A 26,874-nucleotide genomic window follows, 5' to 3' on the forward strand; every position below is an offset into this window, starting at 1 on the left:
ACTATTGTGATGGTTTGGTGGGTTGTCGTCTGCTAAACCTCTAACGCGCTAAGGCGCTATGGTGTAAACTTTTAATCACCAATTAATTAATTGATATCAATTAATTAATTATTTCTGTGAAGGGGGTTGGGGGTGCGGAGCACCTGACCGTACCCCCAGGTAAAACCTGGAGTATATATACGTTACTCTTATATGAAGAACTAAAAGGTATATATTTGTTTCAGTAAACCCTTTGCTCTCCTTGTGGTACTACTCTTTCTAGGGCAACGTAATTTGCGCCAAACGCATGCGCAGAGTTTATTTACGTTATTTTTGGAACTCTCATGAACATCGCTTGTATTGCGTGTTTGTGGTAGGATTCCTGCAGACTCCGTGACACCAAGTGAAAACCGCAAATTAATTAAATTAGATTTTGAGACTTTCACAGCGCTTTCGTAATTAGGTATGAAAACACTTACACCGGGATTTTCGGCGTAAACTGCTGATAACCAGGAAACAAATATCCTAGCTGTATTACGTTTTAAAAAAATCTTTCGAAAAAGATGTATTTTGATTAGTTTTGTTCTTTACTTTTTGAGAATCGTCTTTCGTGCAGTTTAAACCGTAACTTAATTAAATTAAACAAATGCCATCGATGCCACCGTAAAACAAACAAAAAAACAAAAATACAAAAGTATCATGTTACAGCATTTTCAAGGAAAACAAAAGCATCTTGTTTCAAACGAAATGTCGTGTTACGGTTGCAAAGATTAGCGTAACGAATACCCGGGAAGGAATACAAGTAGTCTGCGAACAGGCTTTTCTGAGGCTTTCCGAAAGTAAAATAAGCAAATAAACACGAACATAAAACATCATACTTTCAATTGTCGGCTCCATCGCATTCTGCACTGTCCTTTGAGTCTCTGAGTTTAACTTCGTTCAGTATTCTTAGAAGAAAAGAGCCTCCAATTCAACGCCAAAGTGGTTTCGATTGACTTGAAAAAAAGGCCATTGTTGCAAAATTTCAAATTTCGCGACTTTGCAATAATTTTTTAGTCGTATTTAATTTGATTCGATTTTAGCAAAGCTCTCTACTGTATATACTATTTTTTTACTTGCATACAATATATATAAATCTATATAATTTTCAGTCGCGGATTGCACCCGCTTGCGAAACGCCGGATAGGAACAAAACTTTTCCTATCCCTGAATTTTTGAGCAGCAAAATCAACTTATTGCATTTGTCATTTCAATGTTAATTTCTCAAATCAAGTGATGTAAAAAATAATGTCAATATCGGTTCAAATTATTTAGGGTATACTATAATTAAAACCCAACGTTCATTCAATGTAAAAGTCTTCTATGGGAGCTTGGTAGTCTAGAAATTCAGTATAAAACTTCTTAAAGGCACGCCTGTTGTAAAATATGAAAAAACAAAAAAAAAAAAAGAAAACAACGCGATTAATATGTAAAAAAACAGCGTAAGTTTCTAGCACGTAGTGTGAACACGCTCTCCGGTCGAGGATGGGGCGAAAAGAAGGCGGGAGAAAAAAACACACATGGATCACTAAAGGTGGATACACGCAACGGGGCATGTCGCAGTGACATGTAGGTGAAGTCTACGCGTGAACCCAGGTCTCAGACCGGAACTTATCTCTAGTTTCCGTAGAATTGGTTGTTTTTTTTTTAAGCAACTCGGAGTATTTCTATTTCTACTGGGAGTATTTCTACCCTACCCCTTCCTCAGGGTTCTCCCCGAGGCTACCCTTTTAATGAGGGGGGGGGTGGAGAGGCATTTCGAGTAATCGTAAACAAGAAAAACGCAACTGTTTAACGATCGTTTAGCGCCATCGGGAAAAGAAAAAAAAATCGCATAATTTGCTAAAAAACATCTGCAGCGCCTACTCCCAGGTGTCCGGCGTTATTCTATAAGTAATGATAACATGAGGTAACCTTCCAACTATTTTTGCTCGTCGAGATCCAAAAACAAACCAAAAAAAAGAAAACCAGGTAACAAACAAGAAACTTTAAAATCTCTTAAGGTCTCACCCAACAGCATTTGCCACCGGCTCTGTTGAATATTCTGACATGAACACGTGACATGCAAAACGGTGATCTTCAGGATGCTTCGTGATAAAGGCGAAGAATCTGCAGTCAAAGTGAAAGAGAAAGTAAACAAAATTTACACACAGCATTTTAAAGACAGACACCCTGTGGTTGATAAGTCCAGATGGAAAACAACATGTCTAACTCACCTTGCATTTTGTGGATGACAACCGCAAAACGTTACATTCTTCAGCGCAAAGTAATGAGATTGAGCTGACATTTCCTACAATAGCAGATAAGAAATGAATGATGAGAAGGATGATGCACAATAAAGGTAAAGGTAAGTCACATACGAGCCAGTGGCATCAGGCCGGAGCTATCCCGTCTGTAGCGAGCGAAGAGATTCCTATCAGGATGGATGCTAGTCCATCACAGGGTTACCCCCAGCAGTAAATTCGCGCCACACACCTGGGTGAAGAGAGCCACTAGAGAGAGAGTCTTGCCCATGAACACAACACAACTCCCTTCCATCAAGGGTTACCCCGCGTAAATCGCCGTACCCACACCTGGGTGAAGAGAGCCACAGAGAGAAGAGCGCCCAAGAACACAACACAATACCCCTCCATCACAGGGTACCCCCAAGACGCCAGTACCCATTACACACCGGGGAAGAGAGCCACAGAGAGAAGCGCCCAAGAACACAAACTACTCCCTCCATCACAGGGTACCCCCAGAGTAATTCGCCAGTACCCATATACACCTGGGGAAGAGAGCCAGAGAGAGAGCGCCTGAACACAACACAGACCCCGGCCAGGGCCAACCCGGCCCGCCGACGGAGTCCAGTGCGCTGACCATTAGGTCACCTCACCTCCCATATGCAGAATAAATAGACGTTTAAAATTTAGGACTCTAGTCATTGTAACTAGGAATCCTTACAGCTGGCTGAGTTGCCTTACTGAGAATTGCACTGTATCACTGAAAATATTTAACTGAAATAAGCCAAGGGAAGGTATAAATATTACAAACCTTTGAATCTCTGTCAAATATTTTTCCTAATTTACGTTTGCTTGATTTCTTGAGTGATACAGAGCCCTGAGGTAAGAGAATAGAATTGAATACAATAAGTTGCTTAACAAGTCACACTAACATATGGCATAATAATGGCATCATTAGACTCAGTTCAGTACATTCAATGTTACAACTGTAAAGCCCATGTAATCAGAGGTCACTCTACTTGCTCCTACTAGAAAATTAATGCCTCAAGTGCTACAGTATGTATACTGCACAGTTCTGTATTAACCACAAAAGTACTGTTATGGAGGTCACAATTTTCTTAAATTCTGATGCAGTAAACTTCATTCATGCTTCTTTAAGGTGGCAGCAAAATGAATCATGGCTTTCTTGTCTCTTTCAGAAACTTTGCATGTTTACAGTCTAACAGATCACAAATTCTAGTTTTGGCAAATCCTTGAAAAATTAAACAAGAGCTTGTGATAAGTCCAGTCCGAGTCAGGAATAGCACAATGTATTCAGAAAATTCTCAGTGACTTTGTTGCAAATATTTAGGTGGGTATATCACAATTACAGTATTTACAGGGCTGTAGCAACATTTTAGCTAACAACAGGCAAATTTCAAATATATAATGCATTCAATTTTTGGATTGTGTAAGCTGATTGTGTAAACAACTCTGGAATAGAAAATACACAACCAACTACCGGTCATAGTTTCTGAGAACTGTAGGTATGCAATGCATACAGACTGCTATGTTTCTAGATGAAGCTGTAGCCCTAATTGCACACATTGCAGGCCTATGGTTCTGCAGTTGGTGGATATTTACCTTCCTCCCTTCAAGAGCTTGTGGGTGTTCAATAATCCTGATTCCTCTCTCACTTACATCGAGTATACATGCCGGGGGCTTGGGAGTTGATGTCAATTGGTGCTGTCTAACAATCTACACAGAGAAGAATATTCCGGTATTTGTTCATCACGTGGTACCACAGAGGATTTATAAGTTACAGTTAAAGCAAACACAGGCTATCAGGAGAAAGCTCATTTAGTTAATGATCATGCAGCAAACATGCCTAGACCATGTTCATCAACCCACACACAAAACCATGAATTCTCGTACCTCTTTCATAGCATCACATATGATGTCATTTCCCTTGAAGCCATTTACTTCTACTGAACCGAGAAACCTAAAATGTATGACAATCCAGAAATGTTAGTTAGTTTTACCTGTACATGATGTGTTAACCTTCCTTTAGCACATACCTTTCTACAATGCAACTATTAAGCCTGTATTTCTGTACGGTGGAGCAGTCTAGAGTTCAACATTTAAATGTAACAGTAGAAGAATCTTTCATCTCCAAAAAACTTAACTAAGACCGTGGGAGGGGGCAATACCCAACAAAGCTTTTCCCAGTTTTATAGGAGGGGGGGGGGGCTTTACCCTGAGGCCCAAACCCTTACCCCTTTGTATACCATTTTTAACAGATAAGGTTAACCTTTACTACATTTTCTATGAAAAAAGGTTACCCCCCTTTACATACCTAGAGTGTAAATACCCCAGCCCTATTAAAAATTCCAGCTTGAGTAATCCCTTAAAAATACTGTCAGATAAATCAACAACTGGAAAGTTCTTTTGAATACCCTTTTGGTTAACCTGTTCATATACCACCGGCCTAAAATATGTATCCCGTTTTAGGCAGAGCCTTCCTTATTGAGGAGAACTGCCCTCTTCCCAGGCTAAACCCCTGCAAGATGCATGTTTTTTTTTGTGAAGGAACATTTGCTCACCACTAATAATTACATTTTATTACCTGACACTGAACTGGTTTACTTGTGACTCATTAACAGAATTATCTGTAAAAGAAAAAAGATTGATTTAAGATTTATTAATTTCTATTTTAGTCTAAATTATAGATTGTAGGGGGTTTCACTTAATTTCGCTATACAGTTGAATCACTTCCAAATTTATGGTATTTGTACGAACTGATTGCATGAAAAAAAATATGCAATATACTAATGCATGTACGACACCTGATCAGTATCATCTAGGGTCAATACCTTTATCATTTATTTTGGACAGAAAGGGGCTGAAAATAGATAGAGACTGCATTGGGGCTCTTACTACATGTATGATGGTCAAATATAGCTCTTAAAATAGAAAAAAATCTTAGACTTTTCAAGAGTTTGGTGGGAGTAGACCTCGCACTTCATGGTCCAGCACTCGTGCTTGAGCACTCGCACTTTGCGCTCTGTGAGCTCGACTTGTAAGCAAGTCTAAAAAAATCTTTACTTTGAAGGCAGCCCAGTATGAGAGCTGAGTGGTGATTTTAGCAAATATAATTTACGACTTCTATAACTTATATCAACACATCTCTTCAGCCTTGAATTGTGTAATACCCCACTAGCTCTATATGAAAACAGGGAGGATAGTGATGCTGGCCCTGGGAGGGGGGGGGGGAGGAGGAGGCAAACAGAGTTTAAGGTAATTTAAGTTGCAGTTGTTTTTGCATACTCTATTTACCAAGATAATTGCCACAAGACCTAAAGAAATCAAAACATACATGTAATTGATGTAAAAAAAAATCCATATCTGAAGGCAGCCCAATATGAGAGCTGAGTGGTGATTTTGAATATCATTTATGACTTTTATAACTTATATCAACATAACTCTTCAGCCTTGAATTATGTAATACCCCACTAGCTCTTGTGGGGAGGGGGGGGGGATTTGACATCATAAATGAAGCTCTCCCAGGGTAGGGATTTTGACATCTAAAATGGCCTGCTGGGTTAGAAATTTAAGAGGAGATATGGGAAATTTGACATTCACTAGTGCCCAAGGGTGGGGAATTTGACTCTGGCTTCCAAGAAAATGTCAAAGTCCCCTGGGTCTGCCCCCCCACCCACCCTGTGGGGCTTAACATTGACAGGTGCATAAAATTTACAAAAGTGAAGATACTGATGCTGGGGGGGGGGGGAGGAGAGGGGAGGGGGATTAGGCAAATTTCAGTTTCAGATTTTTGCCAAGTAAACAAAAATCAAAATTAAATTAATAAAATTACTGAAAATGGCAGATTTTACCTAATGATCAAGTTACATGTGATATGTAAGCTTATTTACATGCCACAATAGCTCACAACCAGTTGTGTATATGTAGCTAATTAATTAGTAGATCAAACATATAAACTTTTACATTGTCTTTTACTTCTTTCACAAAAATAGTAAGATTACCTTGAACACTTCCCCGTAGAATATCAGAAACATATCGTGACGGGAAGCATCCAGCTTCGCCTGTCCGCAAGTTAATCCCTTCAAACCACAGATCTTCGCACTTCTTGTTGACACAAACCGCATCTCCTGTCTCCAAGTTAATCTCGTCATCGTGGCGTGCCACGAATTTGTACACAGCGATGTGAGTTTGTTTTGTTTTTGACCTACTGAGATCATCTTCGGATGATAAAGAAGAAGTCGTGTTACTGCTTAGTGAAGACGTACTCAGGCGTTTGGAATGTAATGTCACATTTTCAGCCGGTTGATTTAGCGACGAACTCGATTGACTTGGTGTTGAATAAAGTGACTTTGGAGTTGCCGGCAAGACTCTCTTTCCTCGCTCTGTTGACTGTGCTGACGGACTTATCTGCTTCCGTTTAGCGACATTTTCGACAAATTGAGACTGCTTGACATATCCGTTTTCTTCTCCGGCCGAAATTTGGCTGGTCATTTTGTCGTGACGAGGAGAATCGGCGTTTTTATCCTTGTTTTTAATGTTCAAAGAGTGAAGCTGTTCTTTCACTGTCTCTGTATTGCTTTCCACATTGCCGTATTCTGAAGCTATATTTCGACCAATTATTTCTCCTTTAACTGTACCAGCTGAATTACTGTCCACAAGTGCTGAAGCTGCTGAGTTCAACATTGCCTAACAAGCTGACCTTTTGTAGTTTTCGCCTGAACTCGAACAATCAAATATTGATAATATTGCGTCTTTCACTGGAGAAGAAGACATCACATCTCTCCGGCTTGAGTGGTTAAAATACGCAGTCTCCCCCTTTTCACGTCATCTATCGGCTTGTTAAAAATAGAGCAAATATTGTGATATCCACCGGTAGTCGCAGAATGAATTTCCGTCAAGGATCGTATGAATTACATCTAATTGAATTGTAAATAGATCAAGAAAGTTTGAATACATAAATTCAAAACATTCGGCATTCCGCTAGGTGACCAGGCCTGAAATTGACACTAGCAACCCAGCAGTGTCTCTACAATCAAAGCAACGGGAAATGCAAATGTGATGCCTTGTTTGTGGCTAATTGCCGATTTATGGCTCAGTGAAAATGCAGGCTCTGCCTTATTTACAGCTCAGAGAGTCTGAAAGGCCTGCGACAACTGAAAAGAAGAGCTACAGATTAAGCCTACATGAAACTTCGCCTAAGACAGTGCAGCATTCCGATGGACAGTCAAGAAGTGGAAACAATGTCAACAGAACGGTGAGTGAATAAAGTGTTTGACAAACATGAGCAATACCTGTTAATCCTTTTTAGATTGACCAAGAATAATTGCATTTTAGCGTGCTCTATCGTTGAGAGAGGGTCGCTAAATGTTCTCGTACTTCGTAGACGCGATTGCACAAAATTTCTTGACACGAGACGTCAACTTGTCCAAATTAAGCTCAAGTCTTACATTTACCAAGGGTAAACAAATATATTGTGTTACGATGATACGTCGGTCTCTTACATGCTAGAGTATAAAAGGTGAAGTTAGGAAACACAGTTTGTGTAGTTCCTTTAATTAATAGTTAATTCAGAATTCAGATTATTTCTCAGCTTATTATCAGTTCGAGTTGTCAGTTTTGTACACATGCATAAAGCTATAAAATAATAAGCTTAATATATTTCTTCCAGTACGTATTACTCAGTGGTTCACATTTGTTGTTACCTAATTTGTTTTTTGAGTAACAAGGAATATTTTCAAATAATCCATCGCTACTGAAGAAAAATTCATGGTAATTAGACACTCAGCAGGTATTGTAATTTGATTTTAATTATTATTTTTTTGATATTAAAAGGTATATTTTTGGATAGGTTTTCATTTTTAAACGCTTGACATTTTTCTGTGAAAAGTTAATTTAGCATTGTCTGAGTTAAAATGACCTGGAAAGTTTTTTGCATCTCAGGATTTTTCTATCATAAAAAATGGACAATTAAAAAATCACAACGTGGTGTCTACCGATCACAATGGAGTGTCTGCATGTAGTTTTGCTGCGCCCTGAATTGGTTAGAAAAAGAGTGTTTATTATATCATCTTGGAATTCCTTTACGTAATTAACTGTTGCTTTAGGTTTAACCATGATTGACTCATCTTAATTGTGCAATTCCAAAAAGGGTGAATGCTTTGATTTGACTTAAACATGTAATAATTGTTATATTATGCCGTGAAGAATCAAATAAACAAAAGATCAAACCACGAGGATAATTATCATTCAGATTTGTGGTTTGTTCATCTCACATCTGATTGGTTTTCTTCGTGACACAACAGCATTCCACAAATAATTTTTTTGTGTTTGTGCATTCCTAACATGTGCAAATAATAAAAATTAATTGCTTATAATGCTTGAAACATTAATGCTAGTGCGATAATTTCGAAAAGCAGCTTGTTTTTAAAAAAACATTTTAAATAAATGCAAAATATTATTACTGCATTCACGACTATTTAGGGATCATTTTCATGACAACCTGTAAACATTTTGATCTCCTACTGATTCTTTTCCTTTTTGTCCCATTCAAATGACATATACGTCAAATTGTATTGTACATGTATATCACCAGTTGAGCTATTGTTCATTAAAAGCTGGAAAGTTCTGCTGTTATTTTGCCATTTGACCAAGTTCAAAATTATATGCTGTCTCCTTTTCTGAGCCTTAAGAGTTATACCAGTATTCATATTGCAGTGTGACATCATGCAGACATGAATATGAATATGAGTCCATTAAAGAGACAAGCACTTGTTTAAATAGTTTATTTTGTGAATTGTCAGAAATAAATTTCTCATTTGTCTGCAACATTGGATATTTATGCATCAACCATCTTCATAAACAATAATCAATTATTACAGTATGTCACTGAGCTCTAAAGGTGTGTCGAATGTTAAATGCAAGACTTTGCGAGACGGCGAGACTGATATCTTTTCTGCGAGCCGAGATCTTTTTAGCCTTGAAAAAGAAATTGAGACTCCGAGAAGGTGTAAAAGAAAAATTGGGACCTCGAGACCACTGAAATTTGGCTAAAATGTTGCGAGACACATATTTTTTGAAGGACCATTCACCACACCGCCCAAAGGCAAATGGTCTTTTTCCAGAAATAATTAAAAATATAATCTTGCAGATAAAAGAAGATAATAGCTTTTAAAAAAATTAAATGGTCGATTTAAAATGTTAAAAAGAAAAAGATTTTATTAAAAAGGTGTTTATCTCTGTATGTACACTGTAGCATGTATACCCCTAAACTATATAGCTTATTGTAAAGCTCTCAGTATAGTGCAATTTTTCTTTAATTTGCACATCACATACCACATACACACATGTGGTACATCATGTCTCAAACAGGACTTCAATTACAATTTTATGCTCTTAAAAAATGCAGATCTTCCAAGACACTGCACCACCAGTGAAGGATAATGTGGGCATGCTGAGGGTGGCATGTTGTGCAGGGGAAGGAGGGGGAGGAGGACGAGGGGCACTGAGAAAGAGACCCCCCTTCCATGTGCTCAGATCGATACAAACTGAGTTAAGCTAGAATAAAATTGTGTTCTTCTTATTTTTCAGGAATATTCACGGGACAGCAATGCACTGTTTGAAGGAACAAGTAGCATATACTTTGGGGACATTGCACCATTCCGCACTCCTGTACCCTCACCGTCACCAAGTAGAATTCTAAAAAGACCACCAAGGACTCAGAATCACTCATCCCTTCCCACCTGGGTGGAGCCCCTGGGAGTCTGGCTAACAAATAAACAGGTATAGAGGCACTAGAGTACCAAATACATGTACGAATCACACACCTGAATGTACAGTTTCAGTAAATACATGTTTATCCAGCCCAATGCAAGCAAGCGAAATGAAAGTTTTTTAAAGGAAACTTAATAATGAAGCTAAACTGGAAACAGGGTGGTGATGATCATGATGCGTGATTTGAGCAAAAATTATCTAGCGTGTGACCACGATTTGCTGGTCTTGTTTATGCAGGTGTGATCTGGTTATTTTGAGGACTGTGATTTGTGATTCCACTGTAAAAATGAACATAAATTTACCTACCCCCCAAAATTCTGGAATTGAAAATTTCAAACCCAAAAAAATCCTTAGATCATCCCCGTCACTTGAAATCCCAAGTACGGGCCCCTTGGGCAAGCAACATCGATTATAAAGTCAAAGACTGATCTTGTATGGAGGTAGTGTTCTTTTGGCTTGATTCTGTAATTTAGGACCACAGTGTTTCCACATTGTGAGCCCACCTGAGAGAACATGTCTTGCTACTAGGTTTTTGAAAGGTAAATTCCACGCAAATTAACTGTTCAGTAAAAGCTCATGACTACAAATGTATGTAAAATACACTGTAAGTGATCTGTGAAATTGTCTAAAATTGCTGATCCTGATCTCTCTTTACTACCCTTTGGAATTTCCAGCGATCCCGCGGGCTCGCTTCGCTCGCTCAGTGGCTCGCTTCGCTCGCCGAAAGGAAAAGGGGGAACATTTGAATTGGCATTTGAAAAAGTCACTACTTCCAACCCTCCAAGTTAAGACCATTTTAGTCGCCATGGCAACCAAAATTTTGGAGCTGGCGACTAAATTGGAACCGAAGTCGCCAGACTGGCGACCAAAATTGAGAAGAAGGATTGAATCGTGAGCTTAATTTAGCAACTAAAATTTTTCAGTGGCGACCAAACTTGAGCAGTCAGTGGCCAAATGGCCACTAAGGAAAGAAATAAACTTGGAGGGTTGACTTCTAATAGGCCCATCCCCTTTCTTTCAAATACTTTACCAATGAATCTGAGACTAACATGCCATTTTTAATTGCAGAAGTGCAACAACTATGAGACATTCACAAGAAATGTTGAGCTGCTGCGGCGCACTAGTGATATGTTCATGGTAACAAAGTGCTCTTGATTTTGGTCCCTAACATTTATACAATTTTCTGTATTTAAGCAGTTAGGTGATGTACAGTAAATACTTGTTAAGATGTGCTTTTGGGTCAAACATGCCTTTATATAGCACTAAAATCAATGTCACACTTAGTATTTGTAGTAGAATTGTTTACAAAAATAATTTACATGTATGCTTAAATTTTAAATTTGAAAAATGATCAGTTTGTTCTTGTTAATTGTGTCACACAGGATCCCTGTCCGCATGTCCCCAGATGCTCCCATGAACGAACATTATCAGCTCTTCGGCGTCAACGACACAAGTTCAAAACTGAGGGGGAATGGAAGAAACAAGAGGTCTGTGTTATGTCAATTAACTTAAATTATAATAGAACTCACTCAGCACTCCTGAGCCAGCATCCTACATGTAGGTTTAAGGGAGCTACGTCACGAACAATGCATCTTGAAAAAATTGGCAATTTTTTTTAAGTTTGTCTATTGTAATACCGCGACATAGCTCCTTTAATAAAGGACGGTGCCTACTAATAACAAAGTATTTTTGCCTGGCCGAAGACTATGCAAGAAATGTAGATGTTACCAAGGGCTACTGAAATTCAAAAAGAAAATTGGGGGTAGCCATGCAAATTTTCGAGATAATTAGGTTTGAAATCTGGAAAAAAGTGCTGACGTGGCATTTTAAAATAAAGTAAAACTAAATACAATTTCCTTGCAAATTCCATTTGAAATTTGTTTTTCATGAACAAAATCAACATTAAATATAACAATCTTTACAATAACTAACAAATAAGGTCTTAGGAACTGCGTGATCCACGTTTTTATTAACAAAATAATTGCGTTTGAGCAATTTTTGACTCTAGCAGCTCTCACTTGCATGGACAGAAATCGGCCTAATTTTTTTTTCACTTAATGAAAAATTAAACATGTGCTCTATAGACTTACCACTTACATTTTATAAAATAAAAAGTAAGGGTCACCACGCGTTTTTAAAAGTTATACCAGTTGTTTGCAGGTTCTATGAAATCGCTTTTAAGGTCTGTTACATTTTTCGGATCCCCTCCCTAGCAAGTTGAATATTTGCATCTCGCGCGTGCACTACGCCATTTGTGACGGTTAGCACTTTGAGGGTAACGTTTTAGCGCTTAGAGATTTGTTTTTAACTGTTAATGTGAGCCATTATTAGTGGTTAGCGGTCAATGGTTACTGATATGTTGCTTTTCCGCTTTTCCTGGCTTAGGATATGTCCATAAACTGGATTTCGTCGCAGAGAAAACTTTCTTGATTTTTAGTCGCGCGCTTGTTCGCGTAGTTGAATTCGTCATTTTGAGCGAGCAAATTAATTAAAAGCGCGCACGCCCAGTGTGATCGATGCATTGCGTGATGCGCAGAACAAGTGCGCAGTAGCAATAGGAGGCACCGTCCTTAAAAGGTGGCAGTAAAGTTATCTTGCGTACAGGGTGCATTGTATGGTTCCAGGAAATAGCCATACCCACCCCAAGGCAATTACAAGGGAAAGAGGGGGCTGGGGGGTCAAAAGCTGTGAACTGCGTCAATTTGCGGGGGAAAATATAGACAAATGTATGGGAAATTAAAAATGGAACTGAACACTTTCTAGCCCAGCTACATCCTTCAAACATGGCGAATAAAAACTTTTGCCTAGTATCTTAACTTTACAATTCATAAGTTGTCCAGAATTCAAGTTTTGTAAAAGATATTTGCCATTGGATTCCCATACAAACACTGTAATTTCTAACCGTGTTGAATACCCGTCAAGATGGCGTTGAAAACCGTGATAAGGCTCTTTATGTAATTTGCAAATATCTTTATGAGGATCTTGAAAGATCCTCAAGTCCAGGATTTGATGAGGATATTATCAGGATCTTATGACAAATAAAATAAAATTATTCTGTGTGTATGCTGAGTGTACAAGATCCTTAAAAAATAAGGTTAGATCTATGAGAGGAATATGGTGTTCATAGTTCTAAAAGGATTGTAAAGAAGATCCTAAAAAGATCCCCAATAATCTTCCTATAGAGTGGGTCAAGTACAGTCATGCATATACCACAGTTTGTAAACGAACATTCTTTTTGCTGTCGTTGAAATGAATTTCGATTTAAAGTAATCAGCTTTTTCATGGAGGAATAAGTAAACAGTGATCAACGTCAAATAATTTTTAACCCATGTTACTGTATTTCAGCGTCACATGCGAATCATTGAGAGAGTTCAACAGATCCGTGACATTTGGGAACAGTGGACAAACAAAACCAGTCCTGCTGGAGCAGAACACGAGAATAGGTTGAACAACTTTAGGAAAAGTAGAGGTAATGCTTGTCGTTCCAATTAAGTGTTTTGTGGGTTTAAATCTACACTCAACCTGTAGGTTGGGTGGAATGTTTTTCATTACTATTCCTGTGAAGCGCTTTTCAGCGAATGTAAAAAGCGCTCTAGATATTGTTAAATTGTTATTTTATTATTAATCTCCACTGGATTTAAGAACACTGTGAACGAAGGAAAATGGGAGAATGTTCTGCTAGACAACGTGCATACTTACACATAGTCTTTTTGGTTTTGCATTGCTTCACTGTTCTTTTGATTCTCGGCTAGCCAGTTATAACCTGCGATCAGACGTTATTTTTCTCGCGGCGGAGGGTCAACGGAAAAATGAACGCCTGATACAATTACTTGTCGAGTCGTCTGTAAAAAGTCCAGAATCTGGACTTTTTTCTGATTGGTTGGAAAACAAAAAGGCAACATTAGAACTCTATCCTGATTGGCTTACTGAGTTCAAGCTTCCGGTCCAAAAATATCGCACGTAGATGATTGTTATCATGACGGGTGTCGAGCGGAATGAAGTAGAGAGCGAGTTCTTCTAGCTTTTAAAAAATCTTTCAAGAGTTTTGTTGACAACACATTTAAAGACGAACAAAGGGAGTGCATTCGACGAATAGTTTGTGAAAAAAAGATGTTTTGGCGGTGCTTCCGACGGGATTCGGCAAGAGCGTGATCTATCACCAATGGTGTCGAAGATTATTACATCACACCACCAAAGACGCCAGACGATCGTGCCAGTGAGCCTCACACCAAATCAGCCTTTGCTGAAAACAAATTTTAAAAACCATCCGATACATGTAGGCGCTTTCCTTTTTTTCTCCTTCCCTCCGCCGCGAAAAAAAGAAAGCCTGATCGCAGGTTAAGCCAGTTACAGATAGCTATCTGTTTGTTTCCATAAAAAGATGGTGTCTTGTTTGTATAATCACTAGCTCTCACAATATACCTGGGTCCATACAAACCTGTGTAATGGTTTGACCACGCCCATAAGTGGACCTCCAAACTTTTGCATAACTATACCAAGGTGTTTTTTCCTATCTTATAAATATAAAGCGTCACATTTTGATCTTTTTTCCTTTAATACAGATGGGTACGCTGATCCAGAAGACGTGATTAGAAAGAAAAGGGAAGAACGGATGGAACGCGAAAAAATGATACGTCTTGAACAAGAGACAAAGAGGCAAGAACTGTTAGAGAAAAAACGGTTTAGACTTCCTAAAATAATAGTCACTCAGTACTTTGATGCGTTTGATGAGTCTCGAGCACAGAGCGCAAAGAGGGAAACGCCGAGTGTGTTGCCAAATTTAGTGAACATTCCTTGTGGGTCTGATAGCGACAGAGGACGCGAAGACAGTGACGCTGAATCGCAGGGAAGTAAAGGCGATAGACTTGAGTTACCTGAATTAGTGAGAAATATTCCAGAAGATTATTTTGAGGATATAGAACAAGCTGATGAACAACAGAACGAGTCGCTTTTACCTGAGAATGGGGATCAAGTGGAAGCTGGAACTGATGTTAATGATTCTAACTCGCATGAAATTGATCTTGGTGTTAATTCGGAAAACGTTGTGTTGGAGAGTGAAAAAGTCTCGGGAGGTGATATCTCGCAGTCAGAAGTAGCAATTGAACCTGAAAGCGTTCCAGTGTCGGAAGAAGTAAATATGAAAATTGATGATCAAAACATTCAACAAATAGAACAAAAAACATCGGAGAATAGCTCAGACGAGCAGTGCAATGCTGCCGGTGAAAATGGCGAAGGAGAACTTGAAGAAAAGAAAAGCGAAAGAAGAACTGAAGAAAAAGAAAGTGAACGAAAAGTTGAAAAAAAGGAAAGTGAACTAAAAGTTGAAGATAAAGAAAGTAATACAAGAGTTGAAGAGAACGAAACTAACGGAAAAGTGGAAGAAAAGAATAGTGAGAATGAAGAAGAAAAGAATGAAATACAAATGAGCTTTCTTGCACCTCCCAGTGTGCCTGTTATGGCTGGTGAAAATGGTTCTGATCATGGCTCGATAGGTGATGCAGACGAAACAGGTAATTCTCGTCTGGATTAGGTACTTTGTAGCTTAATGGAGTACGCTGTACAAAGCGTAGGACAGCGTTGCGTGATCTATTGAGGAGCGTTACACGTGTGGATCGAAGTCTCGTATTCCATAGAGGCCCTTTAGTAGAAACTCAGCCGTGTTTTATTGGAAATCCGCGAATCTGATTGGTTCTCTCATTGTTTTCTATTCGCCGATAGAACACAATCGCGCGCGCGTTGCTCTTTCAGTTACAGGGTCAATTTTTCTTGATTTTCGCTTGAAAGTACATAAAATTGTAGGTTTTGGACTACAATTCTTTACAGTTTCTACTAAAACAAATAGACTACTCGCCCTCGTTTTCTATGAAAGATAGTCAACTCGGCTGCGCCTCGTTGACTATTCCCTCATAGAAAACTCGGGCTCGTACATGTAGTCTAAATGTTTAATAGAGCCAATCAAAAGATGCATTCTTTAGGAGTCCATCAGAACTCACTGATTACGGAATCAATTGTTAAGCACCTTTCTTGTATATTGTATAGTTTTTATTAGACTGGTTTGTTTCAAACAATTCTCTTTTCTTCTTTTGTTAAATATAGCTTCTTTGATGGCCGCGTTCATCCCAGTGGCATTGGGCGTTGGGAATGGTGTGATACCCAATGATGCAATGCGAGCTTCGTCTGTGCTGGATCGTTACCACGTCCCCAGTCTGGCGCGGCTAAATAACACAAAACAGGGAAAAATTGGTGGAGCCTGGAAACCTAAAGTTAATGACAAGAAACAGTACTTAGAGGTGGACCTTGGTGCTATAACGAAAATTTCGCAGGTTTGTATGTTTTGCGTGTAGTTCTACCTTAACTGGGATGAATTTGCGAAGATTTCTTTTTGCAAAAATTTAGCCATAACAAATCACTTGGACCGTCTAAATTGGACTGACGCACGCGTTTTCGGGTCCAGAACGACTATCAGCATTTGAAGCATTTTATTAAGCAGACAGTTTATTATTCATTAGAGAACTGCAAGCCTGTTGGTAAAAGTTGTTTCTTTGTTTGTCAGAGTTGTAAGATCCGGTGCATGGAAGTCGGAGGGGGGGGGGGGGGGGAATAGAGCGGCTGGGGCCTGGGAGAATAGGGGGCGGGAGGGGTACGACAGGAGGCGAGAGAAGAGTGGGCGGGAAGCGGGATTCCTAAGGTGGCGGAAACCGGGAAAAAATGGAGCAAGATTGGGGCGGGTACCGGGAGTATAAGGTACGGGAAGCAGGAGATGATCCCACTTCCTCCACCCCCCTCCCCTCCCTGGAGAGAAACAGCAGCAGAAGTAATAGTTCATTTAAAATACCAAAATAAGTTCTTCTCATTGATTACGTATAGCTGCTCGGCAGGCTAGAATACGCATCGTTCTCGAATTCATCGTTTGCCTTAATAGGAGTAAACTCTAAAAAACACTTGGCATTTTTTGTTGTTCCTTAGGTCGCCACACAAGGTTATCCCACAGCTAGCGGTGTTAAGGTACACAAGAAAGACAAATGCTGGGTGGAGTCGTACACGCTGTCCTTTAGTACAGATGGCTCACAGTGGCAACAGTACACGGAAAATGGCGTTGTTAAGGTAACTCTCATCGGATTGGTATGGATATCCAAAGCTGCCAAATGTCTGTAGGTAGTGTGGTTATATTTAAGCGATAATACACGGGTGTAACTTTGCAAGCTACTTAATAATAATAGCTTGTCCTTCGTAATCGAATAGGACTACGACTTCAAAGTCTCACTAGGAAAGTAATATGAAAGCTATATTAAACACAATAATATAAAAGCTATATAAAACACAGCGGACTGCATTTTTTCTAATTAAAGTTTTGAAAACTTGCGAACCTCCCCCTTGGATTTTTTTAGCTAATAATATATTTTAAGTTATTGCATCCCTTCAGTAAGTGTATGTAAATTATCCCTCCAGCGTGCTATATCTTTTACAAACCTTAGTAAATCGCATTACATAATTCTTTCTACTGTTATCAATTTCTAGTTTCTAGTTTCGATGGGAAGATAACAATTTATGTAACATTAGAACTATCTAAAGCTTAATGAATTGCAATTTTAACTGATTATGATTGATTACAATTACTTGACACTCAAGTGACCAAATTAGCACTTTGTCCACGTACAGTATTAGCTGTATTAAATATTAAGGTTAATCGTAAAAATGACGAAAGATGGATGAACTAAAAAACGTGTCAAAAATGTCAAAAGAATACTGTTTTATTCTTACTTTGCAGCTTCAGTTTAAATATAAATTTAAACGACGTGATAACAGAAAAGTACTAAACAGTGGCAAGTACGTAAACAGCGATATTTCAGTAGCGTCTAACGTAACTTTAACAATAAAAGTATATTGAGCTTTTCTGTAATATCTTTTTGTGGATCAGCTTTAAAGGCTAAGGTAGCTAAAATATTAAAACTAAATTGAATTATACAATAAGAATAATAAACAATTTTTTTTTACCTGAAATATAAACGACAATAACGTAATATGCAGGCGATTTATGTAAAATGAAAAGTCCTAACTTATCTCCTTCGCAGACATCATGAGGCACAAGGCGGACAGAGAATATCGCTTCATGTTCATGACCTTTATGCTAATTTACTGGTCATGAAGGAAACTAAGCCTTTTATATATCTCTTTGATATTTCCTCTCTATTTGATCCTTAAAATGTCAACGTCGTGTCTAAGTTCACCGTTTGTGAAATCCTTGTGTTCGTACACCAGCTCAGTTGCGGTAGTAATCAATGATATGACAGTCTTCTGGAGGAACGGATCTGCAGAAGTTTATGATAAACGCGAGAGTTTGAAAGACAGCCGTACTCTCTTAGTATGTTTTTTTTTTTTAGTATATGAAAGCGTTTTTTTGCGGTGGTAGTCAATGATATGACTGGCTTCAGGAATAACGTATCTGCCAAAGTTTGTCGTATACTTGGGAGTTTGTAAGACAGTCGTACCCTCTTGGTTTACAAGGAAGATAAATGTTTTTGTTTTTCACCACAGGTTTTTAAGGGAAATAGGGACAACAATTCAATTGTTATAAATAGTATTTCAAACCCAACGGAAGCAAGATTTGTGCGATTCATACCACAGTCGTGGAAGAACAGCATTGCTATGAGAGTAGAGGTGTATGGAGAAGTTACAGGTAAACTCATCTGTTACGTTCATTACATGTAGGGCTAACTACACTTCTCACACACCACTGGTAGCCATGCCACAGGCCGACCGCCACCTGACCTTTATTACAAACTCAACAAAACTATACATGTACATCCTGTATCACAGGGAAAAATTGCAAAGCTAAATGGCAAAGCTAACAAAAAATACTGCACAAACTAAAAATCTTAGGGCGGGTGGGTGGGAAAAGGTCAGCAATGGCGGACGCAACAAGAACAACTGCCCGCCAAAAGTCACATGACCCTTTCCCAGGTCCCAGCGGTGTGAGAGAAAAACATTTTCCACTTATTTCGTTTCACACTGCCAGTGGAAAATAACACTCAACACACTGTGTTGTGCAAGACGGAGAGCGCCTATACCAGCAGTAGTATAGCGAAAGAAGCGAGGCACTAGGACGCAAAGCCCATGGCACGTCTGTCGCGTTTTAAATAAATAAACTAATTTAAGTTTATTTTCTTATACTGCTGCTTCGATGATTTACAGTGTATTTACAGTCAACTCCCTTTCTAACGGACACCCTCGGGACCACCATTCGATGTCCGTAATAGAGAAAGTCCGTTGTAGCGTGAGATATCAGTTTTCAGTAATTCTTTATTCGCCGGGACTTCAACTCCTGTCCGTAATAATGGGGTGTCCGCAAGGCGAGAGTTACTGTACCATGAAGTTTAACTCAAACTCAACTCAGCTATATTTTATTTCATTTATTTCATTTCTTTATTATAAATTTACAAAAGTGCTTTCCCCAGCCACTAGTTACAAAACTAATCGAGGCGGGAACAATTCGTTCAACTCAAGTAGTGTGAGTTTAACATAACTTTATTAAAGTGCCCTTTACTTACTTTTAAGCGCGACAAAAACAAAGAGTAGTGGGAGTCAGGATTGATTTACTTTTGTTTCCTGCATGTTGGTTGAATTAAAATAACGTTTGCATTTGTTCTGATATTCTCCGTCTTTTCAATAATAGCAATAACAATTACGTTTTATGTTTCCGTTTATCGTAAATTATGCTGGTAACCAACCTGAACAGACCCTCAAAGAAGAAACAAACAAAAAAGATAGAAATTCACGAATTGAAACCCACGGATGTGACCTTTTGAACTCGTTGAAGCAAACTCTTTTTCCCTGAGACTTCCGCTAAGATAATTCACGGCATGGCGTTTTTTACTCCAGAATTCACGAGGTATTGAAGGCGCAGTAACTTAAGTTTTGTTAACAACTGAATTCTCAAGCTTTAATAGCTAGCATAGGACCAAACCAAACAGTCAATTACTTTTGACAGTGTATAAAAAGAACACATTTCCTTGTTTCCATTAATGGACGATTAATATAAGTAATAGCAGGTAGAAGCACGCTGGTGAAATTATTGTGCTGCTCATTGGCTGAGTTGATAGCGTGCCCACTGTTTCTGTTAAGAGGATAATGACTAATACTTTGGAACCAAACGAGCAAAGCATACAAAGCAGTTACATGAATACGTAGGTCCAGTAGTTATGAAGTAATCGTCTATTTTTTCGCGCTAACATCGTGTTTTTTTTATAGATCTCGAGCTCGACATGACAAGTAACTCTCCGCCGCCACCTTCAACTGTAGAGCAGGAGCAAGAAGAAAAGGAACACTTTCATGAAGTGATCTTAGAAGATGAAGAGGAACCAGAGGTGGAAGTTTGTGGCGCTGATAATAAGGAAGTGATTGTCGAACAGGACGCCTGGGAGGAAGAGACTGTGTGTTCTGTTGTGGAAACTGCTTCACAGATTCAAAGTAGAGGTAAGAAAAGGAAATCAAGCAAGCAGCAACGAGTGGCTTTTTATGAGAGGCAGTTGCAACACAGTGCGACTCAAGTTACCTTCAATTTTTGTGTTGTGACTAATCATATATTATACATTTCTTTTTCTCTCAAACTACATCGTCTTTCTTGTCCTAATGAAATTTAGGTTGCTGTATTCGATTGGTGCACATGTTTGGTATCAAGCTATCATTTAATTATTATTACTACTGAAAAATACACCAATGCTGCAATCGAGTGAGTCCAGAGTTTTGAAGTTTTCCTAGGCATACCCCTGCAGCCCATGCATATAACGAGCTTTTGACCCGTTGATCCTGCTCTTCCTAGCTGCTGTTCCTTAAGTGTTTTGGCTAGTGTGAGGTTCGAAATAACCTACGGCGTAGTTTGAGAAAGCGGGAGTCCATTGTATATTGATGTTTTCATGCGTGAAGAGACATTAGATCATCAATTCAGCCAGGTCGAATGTTTCGTCTTGCCACGCTATGTAGCTCGATAAAACATTGTTCCTGTAAAATCACTTTAAACTGTCCTTTGCTCCAACCGAGGTTCTCCAATATCTAACTAATGACCAGTCAAAAACCTCTGTTAAGATAGAGAAAGCGTTTTGGAAGAAAGCGCCAACCATAAGTTGTTTCGTTACGAACGCGGTTTTAACGTCTCAATCCTGTAAACATTCCAAAAATATCTTAATCGTAGTAGTGTAGAACAAAACCACGCTTGGCTTACTCGAGCGTTAAACGAATGATTTGCACCTAATTTTCCGCGTTAAACTACTTGCGTGCACTCGTTTGATTGTTGTTTGTCTGTTTGCGTATCGCGACACAACATAACCAGCTTCACTTCTCATTCATTTGTTAGTGGCTGTGGTGTCCAGAAGCTCACAATCGATGACTGATCTTGCAGTTCAAGGAGAAAAGGTTAGTTCCTTTTCAAACTGTAGAACTCCATAACAACGGAAGCATAGTTTGGGTCTCCTTCACTTACTTGGTGTAATAGTTTGATGGGGGAGGGGTGCGGGTGAGAGGTAGCGGAAGAGAGAGATGTGCGTGTGTACTTCGGAGCATTTCTGGTGTTATCAAATAAGATAATAACAATCGGAAATTAATACTTGTTTTTTTATCTGTTTTTCCCCCGACGATTTGTCAAAGAGGCCACATATTCCTCAGTGAAATCAAGGCTTTAACTAGTTGAAAGTGTCATGTCACAGTAACTCCTACATCACTGTGCGGTCACGCTGTCTTTTGCAATTCTTGACCGTAACTGAAATGACTTGATTTTGCAGGACAAAGAATAGACCATTTCCGAGTTACCCTTTCCCTCTGTTTCAAAACGAGTCTACGTTCGAAACCATTCATATGAAAATAACTTTTACCTACAGGTCCATTTTCATGCAAAACAAACTCATTTTCATTTGAATGGTTTCGCACGTAGACTCGTTTTGAAACAGAGGCAAAAGGTAACTCGGAAATGGCCTATTGATTTGGTAACGTAAGCATTCCGTTTCCGTTCAGTTTAGACGGCTTCCTACAACAGCATCACCCATTAGCCAATCACAAATAGCGTTCTATCTACCAGATCGCTTTTTAGCCAGTCAAACGTAGCGTACTATCTTGGTAGCGAAGTTGCAAGTGTATTACTTACGAGTCTATCTTTTCAACAGACGCCTAAGACCAAACGGAAATCCAAGAAGCCCAAACAAGATAAGCAGGAGGACACTGAAGAAAAGAAGAAAAAGAAGAAGAAGACGAAGAAAATTAAACAGAAAAAGGTGAAAGATCCGATTGAAACCAGTCTCATTCGGTTGGATGAAGTCGAGGAGGAAGAAGGAGCGTCGTCTCCAGAAGAGCAAGAGGGAGAAGAGGAGGAGGAGGAAGAGACAGAAAGGAAGACACCCTCCCTCCCTGAAATCCCTAAAAGACCAGGTATGCCTTGTTCTGTATGTAATAAGTAGTCTAACAGGTTGGTAGATCTTTTGTTACTCCCGAGGGAGCGGGGACGTAAGAATGAAAGTGACGAGTAGTTGCAAAGCATATTTTGGGGTAGGAAATTGATGATTAGTGTTAAATGTATTCTAAGAGTTTATGAAGGTTTAAGTTTAAGATTAACATGTTTTGTAATGTTTTATATTGTGTAAATTTGTAGTTTACGGGTTGAAGTGTTGTTAAGAGGTAATATTTGTTATTTGCTATCATCACGCCGAAACTTATGTCATTTATCAGCGTTTCTTATCGAAACTAGCGTAAAAAGCTTAAGGTTTGCGTACACTGTTTACCTCGAATACTGCTTTCGTACAGCCGGCCTCGTCCGTTGATCCAACTGTAGAAAATAACCTGTCAAGGCTTATAGAAAAACTGTTTGGATTATAGTGCTTTGCAAGCCAAGATGGTTTGTGGCTCTTGTCTTTCCGCCATCGTTCACAAGTGATTGATTGACAGTCTTTTATTTTTTCACCTCAGAGAGTGTTAAACGGATACCACCTGCACCTAAACGGACCTTTAGCATGTTTCCAGTCAAAAAAGAGGAGCCGTCCAGACCAGTCAGGCGCCGTGCACAGACTGATGACAGCATTCGTAACGAGTTGATGCGCCAGCAGCTGGCAGAAGACAGAAGAAAGAAGCTAGAAGCAGCCATGGGCAAGCCGAAGAGAGAAATACAAACACAGAGTCCTGTATATGACAATTATGGTGATTCTAGTGGGTTAGGTGAGTAGAGCGCTCCCTTAATCAGGCGAATAGTCAGATCATTTAATTCAATTTGCCTCTCCCATTGACGATCTCAACTGATCCCACTCTAATACTAAATTACTCTTTGAGCTGACGGTGGAGACTTTCGTGCAGTCGGCAGCTAGACTAATGGTGATTTATTGAGGTGATGTTTTTCCACATTTGTCACAAGTCAAATGTTTTTTTGTTTTGTTTTGAGTTCTAACTGGTTTATAAATATGGCTGCTTTCCATCACGACAGTTAATTGACCTGGTTTGCGATTAGTTTGGTTGAGGTGTATATATCAACGATAATAAATATCCTGTTGAATGAGAGAACTAAACACGGTCGATGTATCCCTAAGGCCAGTTAAGATTAATTACATGTGTGTCTGTGTTGATAAACTAACATTTTGTTCTTTTTGTTTCTCTTTTTTAAGACGACTTTCTGTCGAAGTACTGCATTATAAGCGAGGGACAGGCCAACTACTATCGTCGAATTTTCAAGAGTGTAAGTTCTTTTCGCATCGATATTCTGTTTTCCCCAATTCTAGCTTCTCTCTTTAACCTGCATTAAGAAAGTTCCTAGGAACAAAATTGCGTACAAACCTTGGAAAGATGTCTTGAAATCAATTTCCCTTTAGTAAACAGCTTTGCAGCCTTAAATATTTGATCGGGAACTGATTGTTGATCGGGAATGTTGTATTAATAGAAAAGGAATAAGAAATAACTGGCCAATGAATGTGTTAATCGGCTATGTCGTATGAGCTAACGTCAACTTTAACATTTTGTCGTAGTTTGATGAGGACAAGGACGGAATGTTGTTTCCCGAAGATGTTCTTGAAGCTCTGGAGAGCGTCAATTCAAACCTGCTGTCTGACTCTCATATAACCTACATCTACCGAGTAAGTTATCAGCATGTCATATCGTTACTGTTTTGACAAGTAGTCGTAAAAATACGCAAAGAGTAAGAGCTATCTATGTAAGATACCAAGATGAACAGCTTGGGGATTAGTCAGTGGGCTTTGTGTTTATAGCTGTTTTTTGCTATTTTGAAGTCTAACTTGCGCAGGATTAGGAACCCAGGCTCTTGTTGGGAATTGTTTCCGAGCGTGCGCTAATGCGGCTTCGAAGCCTGGCTCTAATTTTGTGTTCAGTCTAGGAACGTACAGATTACAAACGAGAAAGGAGCTCAGGGAAAACCGGCTCTCCCTCCTACTGTCACTTCCCGCGATCAGTTTCTACCGGAAGGAGAATCACAAACCAAAATAAGTCGTGATTTCAGCTGAATAACGTTACAAATACTATCCCGAACTGTTTTCTGATAATGTTCTCTCTTGATATCCAGGTTCTGGAACTGTGTGATTGCAGCTTGGACTCCGGAGTGGATATGAAGTTGTTTTCTGTGATCGCTGCATTTTCTCAGCGCGTGGCAGTCCTAGAGTATGTAGTTGTTTCATCTTCTTTGGTTTTTAGTAGATTGTATTCATAGGTTACTCTGTTTTTGTTTGACCAATCCACAGCTAAACCTTCTTGTAATGATTTATACATTATTGTCACAGCGAATTTGCAAAAATTCTGATCTCGAAGCTCGATTTCAGGGAGTTGGATTTCAAACTGCAAAGAGCAAAGGTAGGCCAATAGACATATTTTGTACGATATTTGAAAACTAACCCAATTTTACACAAACACAGTTCTTCTCTGTTTAGTGTTGCCAAACCTAAACCACAATCATCAGAGAGTTGAGACAATCGTTACTGCTACTATAAGGAACTTGAACAAACGCGCAGGAACTGGTTCCAAGCAAGGGAGTCGCGCGGGAAAAGTTGCGCGTTCTCAATCATGATTGGATTAAAAAAAAAATAAAAATAAAAATCATTTTATTTAAGTGTCAATGTATTTAGCACTATTGTGCTAATTGTGGACACTGTAAATGGATAAACAAATATTGCAAATCGAACATAAACTTGTTAAAAACGCCAACTGGCAGGAGGCTGACCAGTTGGCTATTAACAAAGCGTAGAGGAGTTGAATTCGGGACGACCGAAGTCAAATCCATCTAGTGGCAGGGAGATGGATTTGAACCCGGGGCCACCGGATTACAAGTCCAGCGCGCTACCACTAGGCCACGCCGCCTCAAGACAGTGAGGTCAATGAACCCTGTACGCTGTAGAAACGTGACTATAAAATGGTTGCTCTAGAAAAGCATTAGCATTCAGTCTTAACAGGAACAAACTTGACTTTTCTTTTCTTTTCTTCAGCGACTGTTTCTGTGCTATGTTGACGAAGCAAAGAAGACCATCTCGCTGGAAGAACTTATGCTTGGACTAACAGCCGGTGGTTTAACAGCTGAACAAAAAGAACAGACGTTAAAAATTCTTGGAAGGACAGCTTCTTTGGATTTTCTAGACTTTTTAACTTACATTCCTCTGTTCATTCACATCCATGACCACATTCTACAAGATCCTCTTGGAACTGTTGTTTACAAAGATATATTGGCGGTTTAGAAATAGCGTCCAGGAGACAGCCATGCGCACTGACTTATCGTCGAATCAGAAAGTGCCAGCTCATCGGTATGTGGCTTACGTCATGTTGCTTAGCAACCCAACACAAAAATCAGGAAAGACGGGATTCTGAACAAGATCACGTGCGCGTCTATTGTGTATTGCAAGCGAGGCAAAGCTGGAACTATACAGCGCTAGATAGTTGAACGTTATGACTATCAGTCCATGTGACACTATTCCCAAGTTTTTATTTAAATAATTTCCTATTTAAAATAGGTTCACAATGTCACCAATGGCAATTTTTTTAATGTATTGCAAAAAGAAACGTGATGTAAATATGAAGCAAAAGGGACTTAAGTTCAGTTCGTTGACTTTTCTTTCAAAATAATTAGCAATATAATGAGATTTCGTATTGCATATCCAGACTCCCCACGCCCACGTCACACCCCTCTTCCCTCTCATATAAAAGAGATGTATTTTATTTATATTGAATAACAGTGAATAACATTGCACGACACAGTTACATTACAATTAATACATGGCCTAACTAGAATTCATTAGAGATGTACGTGTCACAAGGCTATCGCCAAATTGGTGAACTTATTAATTCTTATAACCATAGACTATTTAAGCCTCTATTAAAAATATGAGAAAATGAAACTGTGAACTGTCTGCATTACAAACTAGGGATCTTACTTGTACATTTTTAATCTTTCGAAGCAATAAGAACAATTTGACAACCAGGACTAGAAGAAAAGACTGAAAAACTCTTTACCTCTAATCGTTGGTGATTCCCTGTTGTGACGCACGAAGCAGCCCTTGTTTACCATTTACTAAAGAGAAATGTTCTGCACACATTAGAAGACATGTAACAAGGACGTCTAGCGAGGACATGTAGCGGGATAAAATCACGTGTAAACACAAGAAAATGTAGCAGAGACATGTTTAGCGTGCTACTATACCACTATAAGGCATGTCACTGCCACACGTCCCCGCTACATGTCTTTCTGTGTTAATGTTGTGATTTTGTCCCAGCTACATGCCCCTGCCACATGTTCCTGATGCATGCCCCTGCTACATGTCCCTGATACATGCCCCTGCTTCATGTACCTGTAACATGCCCCTTCCTGTGTTAGGACGTGTGA

General features: G+C 39.1%; 2 protein-coding genes across 3 annotated transcripts in view; one reads left to right on the plus strand and one right to left on the minus strand.

The window, feature by feature from the left end:
- The window catches only part of LOC144643715 (C-Jun-amino-terminal kinase-interacting protein 1-like), a 19,137-nt gene extending 11,953 nt beyond the window's left edge, over positions 1-7,184 (minus strand). The window contains exons 1-8 of one of the 2 annotated variants that reach the window (XM_078503050.1): positions 6,263-7,180; positions 4,846-4,888; positions 4,155-4,221; positions 3,864-3,977; positions 3,052-3,117; positions 2,235-2,308; positions 2,029-2,127; positions 908-1,392 (exon numbers count right to left, since the gene is read on the minus strand). In XM_078503050.1, coding sequence (XP_078359176.1) covers positions 1,320-1,392; positions 2,029-2,127; positions 2,235-2,308; positions 3,052-3,117; positions 3,864-3,977; positions 4,155-4,221; positions 4,846-4,888; positions 6,263-6,944 — 1,218 coding nt within the window. In that variant the 5' untranslated portion in view covers positions 6,945-7,180 and the 3' untranslated portion in view covers positions 908-1,319. Of the gene's footprint in view, positions 1-907; positions 1,393-2,028; positions 2,128-2,234; positions 2,309-3,051; positions 3,118-3,863; positions 3,978-4,154; positions 4,222-4,845; positions 4,889-6,262 lie in introns of those variants that run through there. The other variant, XM_078503051.1, reaches the window with a different exon arrangement.
- Positions 7,185-7,221: 37 nt separating this feature from the next.
- On the plus strand, positions 7,222-26,397 carry LOC144643701 (uncharacterized). Its single transcript, XM_078503027.1, has 18 exons — positions 7,222-7,515; positions 9,849-10,040; positions 11,100-11,168; positions 11,414-11,518; positions 13,377-13,500; positions 14,594-15,541; positions 16,128-16,354; positions 16,998-17,135; positions 18,567-18,708; positions 20,280-20,504; positions 21,382-21,440; positions 22,184-22,445; positions 22,980-23,225; positions 23,666-23,736; positions 24,023-24,130; positions 24,574-24,668; positions 24,788-24,857; positions 25,487-26,397. The coding sequence occupies exons 1-18, from the start codon at positions 7,363-7,365 to the stop codon at positions 25,730-25,732; spliced, it is 3,480 nt and encodes a 1,159-aa protein (XP_078359153.1). The 5' UTR covers positions 7,222-7,362; the 3' UTR covers positions 25,733-26,397.
- Positions 26,398-26,874: the final 477 nt, after the last annotated feature.

This window comes from Oculina patagonica, chromosome 2 (genome assembly GCF_052425735.1).
Source record: "Oculina patagonica isolate OP01 chromosome 2, crgOcupat, whole genome shotgun sequence".
Taxonomy (NCBI): Eukaryota; Metazoa; Cnidaria; class Anthozoa; order Scleractinia; family Oculinidae; genus Oculina; species Oculina patagonica.

Excerpts from the sequence above, each read along its gene's own strand:
- LOC144643701 (XM_078503027.1), top strand. The coding sequence starts at position 7,363 with ATGCAGGCTCTGCCTTATTTACAGCTCAGAGAGTCTGAAAGGCCTGCG. Across the intron at positions 22,446-22,979 it reads TGAAATCCCTAAAAGACCAG|AGAGTGTTAAACGGATACCA; the intron begins GTATGCCTTGTT and ends TTTTCACCTCAG. Across the intron at positions 24,131-24,573 it reads ATATAACCTACATCTACCGA|GTTCTGGAACTGTGTGATTG; the intron begins GTAAGTTATCAG and ends CTTGATATCCAG.